The sequence below is a fragment of the Syngnathus leptorhynchus genome, chromosome 20, assembly GCF_054491065.1.
Source record: "Syngnathus leptorhynchus isolate UIUO chromosome 20, UIUO_Slep, whole genome shotgun sequence".
Lineage (NCBI taxonomy): Eukaryota > Metazoa > Chordata > Actinopteri > Syngnathiformes > Syngnathidae > Syngnathus > Syngnathus leptorhynchus.
The window spans coordinates 1,329,971-1,346,579 of NC_141214.1; the positions used below are offsets into that span (position 1 = coordinate 1,329,971).

Below are 16,609 nucleotides of genomic sequence, written 5' to 3' on the forward strand. Positions count from 1 at the left end.
TATGATTTTTTTTTATTAGCACCAGAGTTGTCCAGTGTTTTTTTTTAACAGGGTATGGTGACAGTCCTGGTGCAGGCTGAGCGTTCTTTCTCATTTTTATTTTTTTGGGTGCTTTAACAATACGGTTCGCCCATAGAAAGACTTTGAGGAATAGGCAGTTCACAAAAGTTTCTCTGATTGCGTTTAATGTGTGGGCAGGCTCTCTATAGACTCAAGCATGTAACTCCATAATCTCTCTTTAAGGAAAAATTTAGGAGCTTAACGTTATTGCTGACTCGTCCAAACAAATAAGAATGATGCCCCGTCGTATCGTTTTAATAACAAGGAGGATCAGTCTGCGAGAGACCAACAGGATCTAATTTAATTTGGCACTTGGCGTATAATTTGGAGGACAACAAATCTTTTATGAGCATTGCTGAGCTCATTAAGAGACGCTTGTCACCTGTAAAATACAGACGAGGGAAAAAAAAAAAAAAAAAGTTGCTCGTTAATGCTTTTGGGTCCTTCGGCCCCCCCACAAAAGTGCCATAGCGTAGGTCGCTAATTATGAGTATCTTAAAAAGCACTCTTGGTTGATAGCGAGAGACCATGAAATATGACTTTATAAAATATTCAGTCATGGCATGCCTATAAATTTGACGAAGTTTACAGTCGATAAGACTCCCATTGGACATCTGCGTTTGTGCTGTCGAGGTAACCCGCGAAGGACGAACCAGCTTACTTCATCACAAAAGCGTCAACAGGATCTTTTTTTTATTTTTTTAGCTCATGAATTATTGACCTGTGCTGATAAACTAACAGGAAGCAACCGTGTTCCTGCTGCTGCATACAACATTAATTTCTATTTCCCTTCTCTCTGACGATGATCTCATGTTGTATTTCTGGCTTGCTAGTGATTTTCGCTTGCGTCGTCGCCACTTTGCTTATAACATTGGCTTCTTTTGAGGACAGTCAGAAAGCAGAACAAGTCGGACCAGTTTTAAGTACAGTCGCCAAGGTCAAAATGATCTCTGCTCTCACATCTTTGCAAAAATGACTCTCATCTGTAAAATAGACTCTCAAATTGTAGAGCAATTGTTTTAAAGGCGTCAGGGAGTGTCCGGTGTTCAACTTCACAACTTTGTCCAGGTGTCATTGCGCTTCCTTTACAGCTTTGATACTATCAAAGATCATTATAATAAATCCCACAAAACAGCCCCATTGTAAGCTCCACCAAAATGCCGCACCGAACCTTGTAAAGACAACTGAGTGCCCTTTTGCACATAATTATATCTCAATAACACCCGACGCGGGAGAAATGAATGGGTGTTAAACGTAAGCGCCGCGTCTGCCTGTTCCCCATTTACACAGCTGTTATCTCCCTTTTCTTGAGGCTCTGATATGACCTCAAAAGCTGGAAACATTCGCACAGAATAAAGTCGTGGCAGAAGTGAGTGCTGGCTGTTAACCTTCAGCAATGTTTTTAGTTATATATCATTAATAATTCAAGAAATTCCTGTTTGGTGCTGTTAATACAGAATTGCGCCGATAAATCACTGCTTTTCACAAGCCATTTCAAAGTGGAGATTTCCTACCACCCCTTTATTTTTATTATTTCTTACCTAATCTCTTAATGCATCCTGGTCTTTGTTTCGAGCATGTAAAAGCCCAGAAACGGGCGGTTTATTGCACGGAGTAAAAGCTCAGAGCACGCAAGAACGCCATGCTTTTAGCATTCTAGCAGCCAGATCAATTTTACAATGGTCACAAAAGCAACCTGTCCTATTTTTTTCTCCCCCTTTCCCCAAATCTCATTATCCTCCCAAAATCTATTACCCTTCCCTCTTGGATCTTTAAGTGTCATCGCATGGCGTATCCGCGTGAACAATTCGGCCCTGGCGTGATGGAATATTTATACGAGTGGCGAGAGGAGAGCGGCCTGTGCAATCCCCTGACACGTTGTTGTGGAAAAAAATGCGCCTACTGTACATGCGCGTCGTAAAGACGCCTTGTTCCACACGCCGCATACACACAATGGCTGTCGTACTGTAGAATTATTCCTACAAAAGTCATTTGTTCTCCGGTCTTGTGCGTCGGGCGCAGTGATTGGTGGAGTCGGCGCCTCTCATAAAGACGGTGTCATGACGGAAATTAATGCAATATATCACAAAGCACACAAACACACACAGAAGTGTACATACAGCAAAAAAGGCAACCTCCCCCCTCCCATCCGGTAAATAATAGTGAAAGCAGCAACAAGAACCAAAGGGCCAAATAGATTCCCCACAAATGCCATTCGCCAACTTTAAAAAAAAAAAAAAAAAAGACTTATGGCGACACGGTGGCATTTTACGCAGACTCAAACGGGGATCCGTCTAACCTTATCGCCAGACGGCCCACGGTAATTCCTTTGAAACGCTGCGCGGGAAGTGATGGATTCGAACCCGGAGTCGTTTGTCTGACGCAGCAAACGCAGACGGCGTTCTTTCCGCGCCGGGAGAGCGGCGCAGTTTAATGTGACGGGGTTTATATGTCTGCCTCGCAGTTGAGAGGATTCAGGGTTGAGTCCCACGTTGTAAAAACATTTGACTAATGAGGACTTCAGTAAAAAAATAGATGAATTGTGGTTTTATAGTTAACGCCAAACTACGGCCCATTTGCTTCCTGTAGACTTTTGCAGTCTACAATTTGACTCGTGCTCCAAACTAGCATTATCAATTCACCCCTTATACATTAGTTGGAGGGTTAACAAGAAAATGGCTCAAATCTGGCCAGGTTTTATGGAGCCCATATCCTCCTCTTTATTGGATTTAGCATTGACTTTGCTCTATATTGCCTGAGGCAACAACATTGCAATATTTTTTTTCCGCAGCCATTTTTCTCTCGATCCTCAATAATGTCTACATTGCGATGTTTTTTTTTTCTTTAGTTTTTTGGTGTTACTTTTCTCACAGAAATGCACAGTGTTTTTTAACAAGCAGCCTGGGCAGCTGCTTGTGCAAAAGGAGACTCACGGTGAGTCACAATCTAAGCGCCACGTCTTAACGAATGTGAGGTGTGCCACCTCGTTAAAAATAGAAAACGATGAGGCGCAGGCTTCTTTATGTTATCGTTTTTTTTTTGTTTTTTTTAAAGCAGGTCTCCTGTGAGGAGCAAAATCCACAAACGCCTCAGCCCATCTCTTCTCCCTATTGGTTTGTGTATGTGTGTGTCCCACAGCCATGTCCCAAAAGATTTTTAAAGGATGTATTTCTTGTTCCAATTTAAAACAGTTTCCAGGTATTTTTGTCAAAAAAAGCCCAGAGGATAAAGAATTATAGCACATCATTTCATCCAACTACAGTGATCCCCTGTTCATCGAGGGAGTTAGGAAAATCCATTATCTAAAGAGACCGTATTTAAAAAACTGCTTGTTTCTATCCGAGATGTGAAAAAGTATATTTCCCTTTCAAAAATGAAATACAAATGCAAGAACATCAACGTCTTTCCAGAAATAGACAAGGAAAGCTGCGGCGATCCCGGGACGCCCCTTTATGGAATAAGGGAGGGCGACAGCTTCCTGAATGGCGGCGTCCTGCGCTTCGAGTGCCAGTTTGGGTTTGAGCTGATTGGGGAGAGAAGCATCTCCTGCCAGGACAACAACCAGTGGTCGGCAAACATTCCGATATGCATTTGTGAGTTTTCCCCAACTCTCGGCGCCTGCTGCGACGCTGATAACATTCTATCTGACCAGTCGCCATGGCGACCAAGTTTGCCACGGCTCGGAGCAGATGATGACCGGCGATGATGTGGGCATGAATATTTAACAGGAAGCTGCTTTGTGTTCTCCCCCAACTCAAGTCCCGTGCATGTCCAACTTCACGGCTCCTTCTGGAACCGTCCTCTCGCCCGACTATCCGGAAGGCTACGGCAACAACATGAACTGCGTCTGGCTCATCCAGTCGGAACCGGGTTCGCGCATCCACTTGGCGTTCAACGACTTTGACCTGGAGGCGCCCTACGACGCGCTCACGGTGAAAGACGGCGAGACGGGCGACACCGCCGTCGTCGGCAGGTTCTCGGGCGCCGAGAGTCCCTCTCACCTGACGTCCAACACCAACACGCTGAGGTTGGAGTTCCAAGCGGACCACTCCATGTCGGGGAGAGGCTTCAACATCACCTATAGCAGTATGTCACGCTTCTTCTCCCTTTCTGTCTATCATCTCTGATGTTTTTTGCCAACCTTCCTCCAGTTCCCTACGTCCAACTCGTAAACACCGGTGTACCATTTGATTATTTCCGGGCCGCTGAGCTCATCATTTACTTCCCCTTTTCGGGACCGGAGCAACTTATAATACGATGAAGTGGACCATATACCCCAAGGCGGGCACGCTCGCATGATTTTTATCAGCGACCCGATTTGCTTTGCTATCGTCCGCCCGAGCAAGCGAGTAGGCATTCGAGTAAAATCCTAAAAAGGACAAACTGGAATATGGAGCGGATAGATTACAAGGGCACATATTTTTCAAGGCCGACGCTTCCAAGTCGTGAAGCTGAATTTAATCAAAGTGAAGATGCCTGTAAAATATGAGTTTTATCCCGTCTAATGACATTTCCAACCGCAGTCCAATTCCATCTATGTCCCCTTGTAACTTTTCACCCCTAAAGCGTTTGGCCACAACGAGTGCCCGGACCCTGGCATTCCAATCAATGCCCGCCGCTTCGGAGACAGCTTCCAGCTGGGCAGCTCCATTTCTGTGGTGTGCGAGGATGGCTTTATCAAAACCCAAGGAACCGAGACCATCTCCTGCCAGCTGGAGAGAGGAAAGGTCATGTGGAGCGGGCCTATCCCCAAATGTGAAGGTAAAATGTTGACTCACAATCGTATGACCTTGAAAAAGTATTTTTTGAATTTTATGAATGTTCTGAACTTCTGTTTTATTGCCACCTGCATTGACGCCACGACAGCGTCTTCAGCCGACAACTTAACTAGTTTGCACCAAGTCAACAGTGCTTGTGTTCTTCATCAGTGTGTTTTTCCTCACATGCATAACTGATCTGAAAACGCCATGCCGCAGAGTGAGCAGTTTGGGAAAACCCGCAAGCTGCGGGCGCCGCCGAGATGAATATTTGGATTTGGGCTTTAGTCAGATTGGGTCCATCCGTCACTCGCTCCCCCAGCACGAGTTAGTGTTACGAAACAAAGCAACTCCGCCGCTATCCATCTGCTGCCGAGCTGCCGCTCGGGTAGGTGGGTAGTTGTGTCCAAATCCAGGAGAGACTGCGTGGAAATCTGTCCAGCACTAGAGGGATGGGAATGAGCTTCTGTCCATTGCTGCATCGAACAGTTGGCGTGGTTCATAGGCAGCGTGTAGTGCTCCCAACTGGGCCGGCAGCTGGGATGACCTCACAACTTATGGCTATTGTCCCGTTTCTTCCTCCAGCTCCATGCGGTGGACATTATTCAGCCCCCAACGGAGTGATTCTGTCCCCGGGGTGGCCCGGTTATTACAAGGATTCCCTCAGTTGCGAATGGGTGATTGAGTCCGAACCCGGGCGATCCATCAAAATCACCTTTGACAAGTGAGTGGCTTTAAAAACAAAAAAAAACACTAGCACACCGTGTTGCCTTACTGTTTTTTTTAACACTATGCAAATAATTGCGTCAAAATGTCAACAACTGCACTGTCAATCTTTCCCCGCAGATTCCAGACAGAACTGGGTTACGACTTCCTGGAGATCCACGACGGCCCCAACCTCCTTTCTCCGCTGGTGGGCTCCTTCAATGGGACCCAGGTGCCGCAGTTCCTCTTTAGCAGCACCAACTTCCTCTACCTGCTCTTCACCACCGACAATAGCCGCTCCAATGCCGGCTTCAAGATATTATACGAGAGTAAGTATGGAAAAACCTTTGCTTGACCTCACAGTAGGTGTTTGGAATCACATCTCGAACCCGCCAGATGTCCTTTCTAACCTTGATAGCTTCCGTCAGCATTCACCGCGGATTATTTTGTGTTCCAGGCGTCACGGTGGACAGCTACTCGTGCCTGGACCCCGGAATTCCCGTCAACGGGATCCGCTACGGTCAGGACTTCTCCATCGGGTCCACGGTGTCGTTCGGTTGCGATTCGGGCTATAGGCTGAGCCACGAGGAGCCTCTTGTGTGCGAGAAGAACCACTGGTGGAGCCACGCTTTACCAACTTGCGACGGTAAGAAACTTTTATTTTATGATGATACAAATAGTGATAATGTGGTAAATTATGTTGCTATGTTCTTAGAAACCTGTTCCTAGAATTCTATTGTAATGACTGAAAATCAGCAGATCCCCGAAGCCGTGTTTAAAAAACGTTTCTTTCCAGCTCTCTCGCACATTCCATGTGAGCTGATTGATGCAGTAAGACTCTTTGTCTTGACACTAATGCGACGTTGAGGTTTTTTTTGTTTTTATTTTTTTGCCGGAATAAAGAAAGCAACGACAGACATAGGAACTGACAGCAGATGTTGAAGCCGAACCAGCGGGAAAAGGAACAAAAAAAGAAAAAAAGACAATCAGAATCCAAATTTCTCACCCAGCTCAGCATCCAATATTCAGAGCTTCCTGGCAGCAAAGTATAAATAAGTAATGTTGCAGTTCAATGCGGACGCGTGAGCTAGTGTCAGAGCACAAGTGTCAAGTGTCTGTGCCTTTTTTGTGCGATGCGGACTCAATCTCACAACTTGCTCAAATTTGGGATTTTTTTTAGCAGTTGATAGTTTTCTGATTGTGTGAAAAGAAAAAATACAGGATTGTGTTGGAACATGCTGTAGCTTTGTTTGCAGTCTAAGCATGTTTTCAATATCCTGGCAAGATTGTTTGCGGCACCGTCTCCCGGAAGTCTGCGATAATCTGTGACCCCTCCGCAAGGTCCTTCTTCCAACTGCTACTTCCCGACCTTATGGCGTAGCGGTGATGGCGGCCAAACTTCTCTGCCGCCATTGCAGTTTTTGAGGATAACGGTATTTCCGCTGGGGCTTTATTGCCACGGCAATGATGAGGCGACTTGTCCGACTGTAAGACGGAGCAAGCGGAGCGAGCCGCAATGGAGCCGCGGCCCATATGCTACATTAGTATGCGTAAAGCCGGCAACACATCTTTTTCGCAAGAGCCCTCCGTCTCAACTCGGGAGCGCCGCTCGATGCATAACAATGTGCCTGGTTGAATGCCCGTGGGGTCATCTCGGGGTCAATCTGCCTCGTAAAACCATAAATAAAATCACTTGGCCTTGAAGTCAACATAAAATGGATTGTAACCACTAATGACAAGTAACAATTACATTGTTACCGTACTGATTTTTCATGTATATGATCTGTACTTGACTATTTGTTTTTCTCTCAACTGGACATACATTGCTACACCTGAAGAATCAACGGTCAAGATATTTCTGTCATTCTTTCTACTAGCACTGTGCGGAGGTGACGTCCGAGGCCCCTGGGGCACCATCCTGAGTCCCGGCTATCCGGACAGCTACCCGTCCTCCCTCAACTGCACCTGGACTGTGGAAGTCAGCCACGGCAAAGGCAAGAGTCACTCGAGTGTTTTGCGTTTGCCAAAAAACGAACTTTCTGTCTCTGTGCGTCCGACAGGCGTCCAGTTTCAGTTCAACTCCTTCCACCTGGAGGACCAGCACGACTACCTGCTGGTCACGGAGAACGGGAGTTTCCTCCAGCCCCTGGCCCGCCTGACCGGCAACGAGTTGCCTGGCAACATCAACGCCGGTCTCTATGGCAACTTTAAAGCCCAATTACGATTCATCTCCGACTTCTCCATTTCCTACGAGGGCTTCAACATAACGTTTACGGGTAAAGTCTCTCAATAGATGCCGTTTCAAAACTTTTGTATTGGGTTTTACTAATTTCTTGTTAAAGTATGTCAAGTCATTTGTAGCGCAATTCTGAGTGCCTGCAAGCAAGCGATGTCTCCGAAGAGACTTGGATGGGATACGGCAACCCAAATGTGTTAAAAGTTTGGCTCGCGGTTGAGGGAAAATAAATGCGATGGGAGTCCGTTGACGGGATTAGAAACAAACAAGAAAAACAAAAGGGACGACGGCTGAGTGGAGCATCTGGCAATACACATGGCCAGATGTCGTATTAGGATGCGGTCCATTCAGATTTTGGAGTAGTCCAAACTTCTAGGGGAAGGAAGATTTAGCTCGATGTGAAAATATTTCTTGGCTCTCAAGCACATTTTGACCAATCGGCAGCCTGGAAAAGCAAAAGGCCACTATGAGTAGCGAAAACAGAAGGCAGATCCAGTCATCCATTTATGCACATGAGGCTTTGTGAGTAAACTGGAGCCTATCCCAGCTAACTTTGCCAGAGAGGCGGGCGGGGTACACCTTTGACTGGTTGTCAGCCAACCGCAGAAACCTGATCCAAATGCAGTCTAATTAGGTCCAGAGTGAATTCTCACAGCATATTGAAGTGTATCGCATGTATGAATTATGTGGCTTGATGTCATGTTGAAAACGTTTGAAAATCACTATAGAATAAGAAAACCTCAAAAACAAACAGCAGCGATGTTCTTGTGTTTGCTGTCATTTCTATATCTGTCGGCACTTGAGGAGATTTCCCTGCTGTCCAGACGGCGTCGACTGAATGTTCCTTCACTGCTGGTGTCGCAAGACATCTGACTTGCCTTTTGCTAGCACGTTCTCATATGGCGACTGGCTGAAATGTTTTTTACAGTGTTCCCCTGCGATGCTTTGCAATTAAGTTGCCGCAAACACATGCTATTAAAAATGTTCCTTTTTTTCTCTCTTTCGTGAAAATCCCGTTGCATCTTTGAGATCTGAAGTTTCTAACATTTCGCACCGTAATTATGTTCTTTCAGAGAACAGATACCATCACCAAAGTAATTTATAGCCGTTAATTGTCAGGAACAGTAAAATAAAAACAACATTCATGCAAGAGCTGCTGTCAGCCACAGCTCACACCCAGACACTCGCACACAGATTCTCTAACATCACGTACCAAAAATATACATAACGTATTGCGTCTTTTTCCACAGAGTACACGCTGGAGCCATGCGAGGATCCCGGGATGCCGCGCTTCGGTCGGAGAAACGGTTACAACTTCGGCATCGGAGACACACTGTCGTTCTCCTGCAATATGGGCTACCGCCTGGAGGGGGCGCCGGAGCTGATCTGCCTGGGCGGTGGCCGAAGAATGTGGAGCGGCCCGCTACCGAGATGCGTCGGTATGTGCGCAGCGTTCAATTTTAATTTCATTTCATTTTGGTTTTTAATAGTGGAAAATCAAAAACACAACCATGCAAGTTACAGCTTGGTGCGATTTCTGTGAGGCGGCCGGCGTATGGCTTGGCCTTGGGCAGCTCGTGGAGCGAACCAAAACATGCAGCTTTAATGGCCTCCAAGAAAAACGAAAAGGCTGTTAGGGTTAGGACTTTTGACTTTGTGAGCGCAGCAGACGTCTTTACATCACTCAACATCTATTTTAATGAAGTAATAGACTCTGTTCTCAGCAGTTCTCCTGGACAGAATCCAATTTTCGCACGCCTCCGCAGCGGCCGCCGAGCCCGTTTGCTTTTTTTGGCCAGTTTCCGCGATTGCGTTCAACCTCGGGACCCAATCAGCGAGATGTCTACTGTTAGGGATTACAGAGCATGTTCTCGGAGCAAAGACTGTGGATGTTGGCCGTAGATCAGTGAAGATATGCTGGCAATGTGCACACTGCCAAAGCTGTCTTGGAGATGAAGGGAAAAATACAAATACAAGTAAAAAAAAATAATAATCACAGTCTTGCCTCAGCAAGGGATCAGCATAATGGAAGTGTGTGTTTACATAGAGCAAGCACCTGTAACTAAAAAGTGTGAAAGAAATATCCAATTATTGCATACATAATACTCAATTGGCTCATGTATGCTTATTTATGTTTTTCTCTTAGAAGCTTACAGACATTGCAGTAGCACCACAATCTGCAGCCAAGAAGGTTGAAAATGAAATTGGATAATGTCCCCAAATAATAGCAACCAATGAAGAGGGGAAAAAAAAAGAATAAATACAGATCGCAAAATGATTGCTGCCCAAAAGTCACAAGTTTACAAATAGCGTGAAGCAATGGAAAAAAATATTGTGAAAAAATCGAAAGATAGTATCTTAATGGCCAAAGCTAGGTGTCGAGTCATTTTTTATTTTTTGATTATTGTTGAAGAATGAAGTCTTAGTCCGTAAAGTTTCACGCAGTTAAAAGAAAACAGCCTCATTCCGGAGCGGTTCGTGCTTTGCCGCGCCCGTTTGTGGCGACACATAATACAAAGTGACGGCATTGCGTGCCTCTTTTCGTCCGCTATATTTAGTCCCTGTTGCATGGCTGTGTGGTGGCGCGGTCAAATAATTGCGCCTCCAATGAGGCGTTGCTAATTTCCAGTTCTTTTTGTTGTCGTTTTTCCTCGAGTGCTTTGTAAAGTAAAATCGAAACAAATGGATCCATCTATCTATGTTTTTTAGGAGTGCTACAGATTTGTCTTGGCATGTTTATTCCCAAGTAGGTCAAGCGGAGAGAAGTGGTGTGTTTTTAGACAGCATTAAAAGTTCCATTGGCTCTTTCTTTGCCCTCCTATTGTTCCCTGCAATTTCCCACACATTACTTTCCACTTAGCAAGGAAGAGGGGGAACGAAAAGGGGAAAACAGTGAGAGTGATTGAAGTTGGTGAGGGTGAAATAGCATTATTCATAAAGAGGCCGAGCAGAAGGGATGGAGCGTGAGAGGCGGGGCAGAGAGGTAATTTTCTAAATGGAACGTCGCAACGTGATTTATTGACGATATGACAGCTGTAATACGACTATTACACCGGTAGCGACATAGAGGCGGGCTTTGGGGGGGGGGGGGGGGGTAGTAACATGAGACATGCTGATAGATGGTGGAAAGTGGGGTGGTGGGGTGCATCTTTTCCCAGTCGAGCTGGAATTACCCATCGGGATTGCCTCGGTGTCTCATTTTGTCAGAATGGAGGTGGTAGATTGCTGACGACACAGCACTTATGCCCGGTTATTGAATTAGGTGTGCACTAATTCACATCAGGAAGGTTCAATTGTTTATGGGGGTGGAAGGTGATGGGGATCTTCTTGGAAAAGAAAAATGGATTGGGAAATGATACTCTTTGCACGCACCGCCATTTTGCGATTCAGCATTGGCAAATATGCTAACGTCTTTAGGACATTATTTAATACTATTTATTTTACTTGATTATTGTCAAACGTTTAAAAGCAAATGTTTTCATTTAGCCGAGTGTGGCTCCTCTGTCATGAACAACGAAGGAATCCTGCTCTCGCCCAACTACCCGATGAACTACGACAACAACCACGAGTGCATCTACAGCATCCAGGTGAATAGCGGCTGATAAATAATAAATAGCACAGATTTCAGCACAGAATTATTTTTAAGCAGTAAAAAAAAAGAAAAAATAATCAAGAATGCTAACCTCTGCCATTTAATTCTGTGTCACTAAATCAGGTTCAGGCTGGGAAAGGCATCAACATTTCTGCCCGGACGTTTCACCTGGCCCAGGGGGACATACTCAAAGTATGGAGATGTGTATAATACTGACAAAAATAATAATCTGCCCTCACCTTGTCATCTACGCTTTTGTCAAAAATCAGATTCACGACGGCAAGGACAACACAGCCCACGTCCTGGGGGCGTTCACCGGCACGTCCATGCTGGGCCTGACACTCATCTCCACCTCCAACCACCTGTGGCTGGAGTTTTACAGTGACCCCGAAGCCACGGGGGAGGGGTTCAAACTGGTCTACTCCAGTGAGTTGACGTCACTTTCCTTTCATATCCGGACGCTTTAGCCGGGTCGTGCGGCCTCATAAATTGCCAGACGAGCATGGAGCATGTTGGTAAGATGGATGGTGGCACGGGGTACTCTGGGTGAAGAATAACAAAAAGTGGTCAAAGGACATTTAAGGAGGTTTATTCTGCGCTGTGAAACAACTCAGAGGAAACGACTTCTTCCAGGAGTTACTCTCTTTTAACTTTCCGTGGACTCGTATGGCTTACAGAAATCTTTTGCTCAGCTAAACATTTCAAATCATACTTTTCTCCATTTAAATGATCTTCATAGATATTGGCTTGGGTCTCGCCAGGATAAACGCAATTTATATACCGCTTCATATCCTGCTCTGGAAATGGTTGAGCGCAAAAAAATAACAATCTTCTTAATATTACCATGGAAACAGCTCAGACTGTTTAACATCAAATGAGAAATGATTCATACATGCTTGAGTGTGTATCAACACCATGTTTACTAAATCTCAATGAGATCTTCAAAATATGATCCCGAAGAACGTCAGCCTCGCTGATGCTGTTTGTGTCCGTCCGATTTCGGTTGCAGGTTTTGAGTTGTCTCACTGCGAGGACCCCGGCGTGCCGCAGTTTGGCTTCAAGGTCAATGACCAAGGGCATTTCTCCGGCAGCAGCATCACGTACCGATGTGAACCCGGTTACACCCTGCACGGGGCCACCATGCTCAAGTGCATGACGGGCGAGAGAAGAGCCTGGGATAACCCACTTCCTTCCTGTATCGGTACGTCACCACGGCAACCGACCGATGCAACCGATTGATTTTGTTACTTTCGGCTAGTCTGTCATTTATTCATGCCGAGCAGAACTGCCAGGACCCGACGCATGGAATTGCTACTAATGAGAGTTTTATTTACAGATGGCTTTGTGGATTTCCCGGGATATTATCATCCGCTCTAAAAAAGCAGATTCATTCCAAAGATTTTATCAAGCTTTTTCCCCAAACCAATCTATTTGTTTCTTTGCAGTTTTTCCCCTCCGATAATGCGAATACAGTTAGATAAAATCATACTTTTATTTATCTGTCTTGAAGCAAAATTGTTTCGTCAGTTACTCCGACTCGGGTTGCCAGTTCATCTCGACTGCAGCAACAAAAGTTGGGGCAACAGCTTTAGCTATAGCAAATTCTTGGAAAACAGATGGCCGCAATAAGCACAACATGAAACGTAAAAGTTTAAAGAACCTTTTCTCTTCCTTCATCCGCCTGCCCTCAACGCTCTTGATTTGAAATTCAGCTTAATAAGCCTCCGTCCCTCCTCGCTATCAATAATGGAACGCTCATAAAACCGAGGACCGATATTCTGCGACTTTATTTTTTAGCAGTCGCATACTATGACTACAGCGAACCCCTCCCATCTTAATGTTATATTGCTTTTTTTTTTATTACCCCCTTCTGTCTTTAACACCCCCCAAACCTTTGATTTTCTACTTTCTTTTTTTTTTTTTTCAAGTAAGAAGTGGACTCTTAAAATTGCTCCTCATATTCAAGCTAATATATTACACTGAGGGAGGGACGCCGCCGGGAAATGGGAACAGAGGCGCAGAGGGAAAGTGAAGATGGGATGGGAATTGTGGAAATATAGAACGGCCAGATTGTGAGGTGCAGTTCATATTTTGTCATATGTGTGTTGCTTTGCTCCTGGAGAAACATGATCTAGTTTTGCAGTTTCTTTATGCTAAATTGTGAGAAATAGTAAGAATCTGACTTTGAATTCTGAATCGTGTTTACGTTAGCCGAGTGTGGCGGACGTTTCAAAGACGAGTCCACGGGAAGGATCCTTTCTCCCGGTTATCCGTTTCCTTATGACAACAACCTGCGGTGCACCTGGACCATTGAGGTGGACTCTGGAAACATTGTTAGGTAACAAAAAGACCACGGCCAACAAAATACTCTTGAATATCTTCACCTTATTTTCTTTTCCGTAGCCTTCAGTTCCTGGCGTTTGACACTGAGGCCAGCCACGACATGTTACGGGTTTGGGACGGACCTCCCACCAATGAAATGTCTCTGGCGGAACTTAGCGGGTCACTGTTGCCCGAGGGCATCCACTCCACGCTCAACATTGTCACTGTTCAGTTTGAGACAGACTTTTACATCAGCAAGTCGGGATTTGCCATTCAGTTTTCTAGTGAGTAATTAAAACTGAGTACCCCAATTAGGGAGGATGTTGTTTGGGTTTTAACCGATGCGCCCGCCCCCGCGTAGGCTCGGTGGCAACCGCCTGCAGGGACCCGGGGGTGCCCATGAATGGCACCCGCAGCGGCGACGGCCGGGAGCCAGGGGATTCGGTGTCCTTTCAGTGCGATCCGGGATACGAACTCCAGGGGGACGACAAAATCACCTGCATACAAGTCGACAACAGATACTACTGGCAGCCCAGTCCTCCTGTCTGCATCGGTGAGAAGAGTTAGCTTCAAACGAAAGACGTCAAGGAGGGTGATTGAGTATCTATCGCTGTTTCAGCTCCCTGTGGAGGCAACCTGACCGGCTCCAACGGCTTTATCCTGTCCCCAAACTTTCCACATCCTTACCCGCACTCCAAGGACTGCGACTGGCTCATCGCCGTCAATCCTGATTACGTCCTGTCGCTGGCTTTCATCAGGTAGCGATTTCGCTTGAAAAGTTCACCCATCTTTTGTTTTATTGGCGTACTTTACGGGTATCCTCTGGAGAGTGCAAATACAGCAATCGTGCAAGTTTTTTCCCAGAGTTTAAAGAGCACCAAAGTCGGTGAGATTTATACCAGAGAAATAATAATAGCCTAACCTTAGCACGCCTCTCCTAAATCTCCACCTGGCCAGTTTCAACATTGAGCCAAACTACGACTTCCTTTACATCTACGACGGGCCGGACAGCAACAGCCCATTGATCGGCAGCTTCCAAGACAGCAAACTGCCCGAGAGAATCGAGAGCAGCTCCAATACCATGCACTTGGCCTTCCGAAGCGACGGCTCCGTGTCCTATGCCGGCTTTCACCTGGAATACAAAGGTAAAAGCATCTCCTCATCATATTGAGCAAGTGGTAAGGAATTCATTTGTCATCTCGCCATCCAGCCAAGTTGAGAGAGTCCTGCTTTGACCCGGGAGTGGTGCTGAATGGGACCAGACTGGGATCTGACTATAAACTGGGTTCGACCGTAACCTTCTACTGTGAAGCTGGATATGTTCTGCAGGTACGTGATTGGTTGAGTGGAACTGAGAATTTGATGAATGGACTAAATTGGTTCGCTTGGTTTGGGTTTTTTATTGTGTCCTCAGGGTTACTCAACTCTAACCTGCAGCATGGGAGACGACGGCAGGCCCGGATGGAACAGAGCCTTACCGAGTTGTCAGGGTACAGATGGCCGTTCTGTTAAAGACACATCAAAAGGAGATTTCTCCGTTTCAAAGATTCAAGTTGAATTCTTCCTCCGTAACCTTCTTTTATCCAGCTCCCTGCGGAAGTCGCTCCACGGGATCAGAGGGAACCGTTTTGTCTCCAAACTTCCCTCGCAACTACACTACCGGCCAAACCTGCGTCTACTCCATAGCTGTGCCGCGTGAATTCGGTGCGTAGCTGAGAAGATTTCGTGGAATTAAAATTCATATTTGAGGGTCTTAAAATCCAAATATGATTCAGGTCTTCAGTCAACATAAGCCCAAAATAATTGCTCGTCAGTTGTTGGCTAGCACTAATGAATTGTGTGATCGCAATTTTTGTCCTTCCTTATAACTTCATTTTAACAAGCATTTAGATCAAACCTTTGAATGTTTTTACCTTGACTGGGGGAAAAAAAGCCGCGGGACTATAATAGCGGATCAAAAGATGCTGGCTGTCCAGTCATTTCCTTCCAGGTCGGGGTTAATCAGTGAAGCGACGCCGAAAGATGAATCAGCTTTCTCTCTGATCTGCTCGGCTTTTGTGTTACAACACGCCTGTTAATGGTGGCGGCGCTCTTCCATTCTGGCACCTTTAGTAGAGCCACGTCGAAACCATTAAGTCATTGAGCCAACACGCATCCTTGTTTTATGCTTGAGAGCAAACCCTGTCGTCAATATGCAGGATATTAATGTGCGACTTTCATCGTGTACCAATCTCAAGGCTGATGTATATATCACCATCGCCGGCAATATGCTGTCTGACAGCATATTAGCTAAGCTGCTCTGACGTGCAGCCGGTAATTATTTGAGACGGGGTTCAATTGTGCCCAGCGGCGCTGTGTTTAAATAGCAGCTCTCCCAGAGACCATCAACAGTTGCCCGTCTCATTCCATTTAGCGAGCGGCGTACGTCACGTCGCCTCCGTGACGACACTTGCATTTTCTCGGCCTCCGTATTCAAGGCCTGATCCGCCCTCGCAGCCGGCAGCGGCTTGTTTTTCACGTTGCTGTCGTCGCTCATTAACAAGAAAGAGCAATTTGTGCTCGAGAAGGTTACGCCTTGAAATGATGACACTGAAAATGAATGGAAACCCTCATTGACCTTTCTTACCTTGGTCAGTCGGCCTTCACTTGTATTTTTTTTTTTTTTTTTAAGATGCTGCAAACAGTTCAGCTAATTTTGCATCTTGTGCATTTCAAATAAGCAGTAGGTTGTTAACAATCCATCCAAAGTGAAAAACTAGTCTTGCTACGTCTTCGCAGCCCTCCTCAGGTATCATTAAGGATGTCGTTGGCTCGCTCGCTGCGGCTTCACATCCAGCGGTAGATTTTGCAGGTATTATATGCGAGTCCTGGGTGTAATTCCCATTCCACTGCGGCACCTTTCATCATACACCAAGGCGGAGAAGAAGCGCTGTCCTT

The 16,609-nt window shown here is 45.8% G+C and overlaps 1 protein-coding gene across 7 annotated transcripts in view; it reads left to right on the forward strand.

The window, feature by feature from the left end:
• The window catches only part of csmd3b (CUB and Sushi multiple domains 3b), a 180,343-nt gene that overhangs the window by 135,711 nt on the left and 28,023 nt on the right, over positions 1–16,609 (forward strand). For all 7 annotated transcript variants that reach the window (XM_085900608.1, XM_085900609.1, XM_085900610.1 and 4 more), the window contains 21 exons: positions 3,471–3,653; positions 3,820–4,146; positions 4,627–4,821; positions 5,403–5,541; positions 5,664–5,851; positions 5,980–6,168; positions 7,400–7,516; positions 7,583–7,798; positions 9,009–9,197; positions 11,245–11,345; positions 11,474–11,542; positions 11,620–11,776; positions 12,360–12,551; positions 13,562–13,688; positions 13,754–13,956; positions 14,034–14,225; positions 14,292–14,430; positions 14,630–14,817; positions 14,883–15,001; positions 15,087–15,162; positions 15,260–15,376. In XM_085900608.1, the coding sequence (XP_085756734.1) occupies positions 3,471–3,653; positions 3,820–4,146; positions 4,627–4,821; positions 5,403–5,541; positions 5,664–5,851; positions 5,980–6,168; positions 7,400–7,516; positions 7,583–7,798; positions 9,009–9,197; positions 11,245–11,345; positions 11,474–11,542; positions 11,620–11,776; positions 12,360–12,551; positions 13,562–13,688; positions 13,754–13,956; positions 14,034–14,225; positions 14,292–14,430; positions 14,630–14,817; positions 14,883–15,001; positions 15,087–15,162; positions 15,260–15,376 (3,423 nt within the window). The remainder of the gene's footprint in view (positions 1–3,470; positions 3,654–3,819; positions 4,147–4,626; positions 4,822–5,402; positions 5,542–5,663; positions 5,852–5,979; positions 6,169–7,399; positions 7,517–7,582; positions 7,799–9,008; positions 9,198–11,244; positions 11,346–11,473; positions 11,543–11,619; positions 11,777–12,359; positions 12,552–13,561; positions 13,689–13,753; positions 13,957–14,033; positions 14,226–14,291; positions 14,431–14,629; positions 14,818–14,882; positions 15,002–15,086; positions 15,163–15,259; positions 15,377–16,609) is intronic.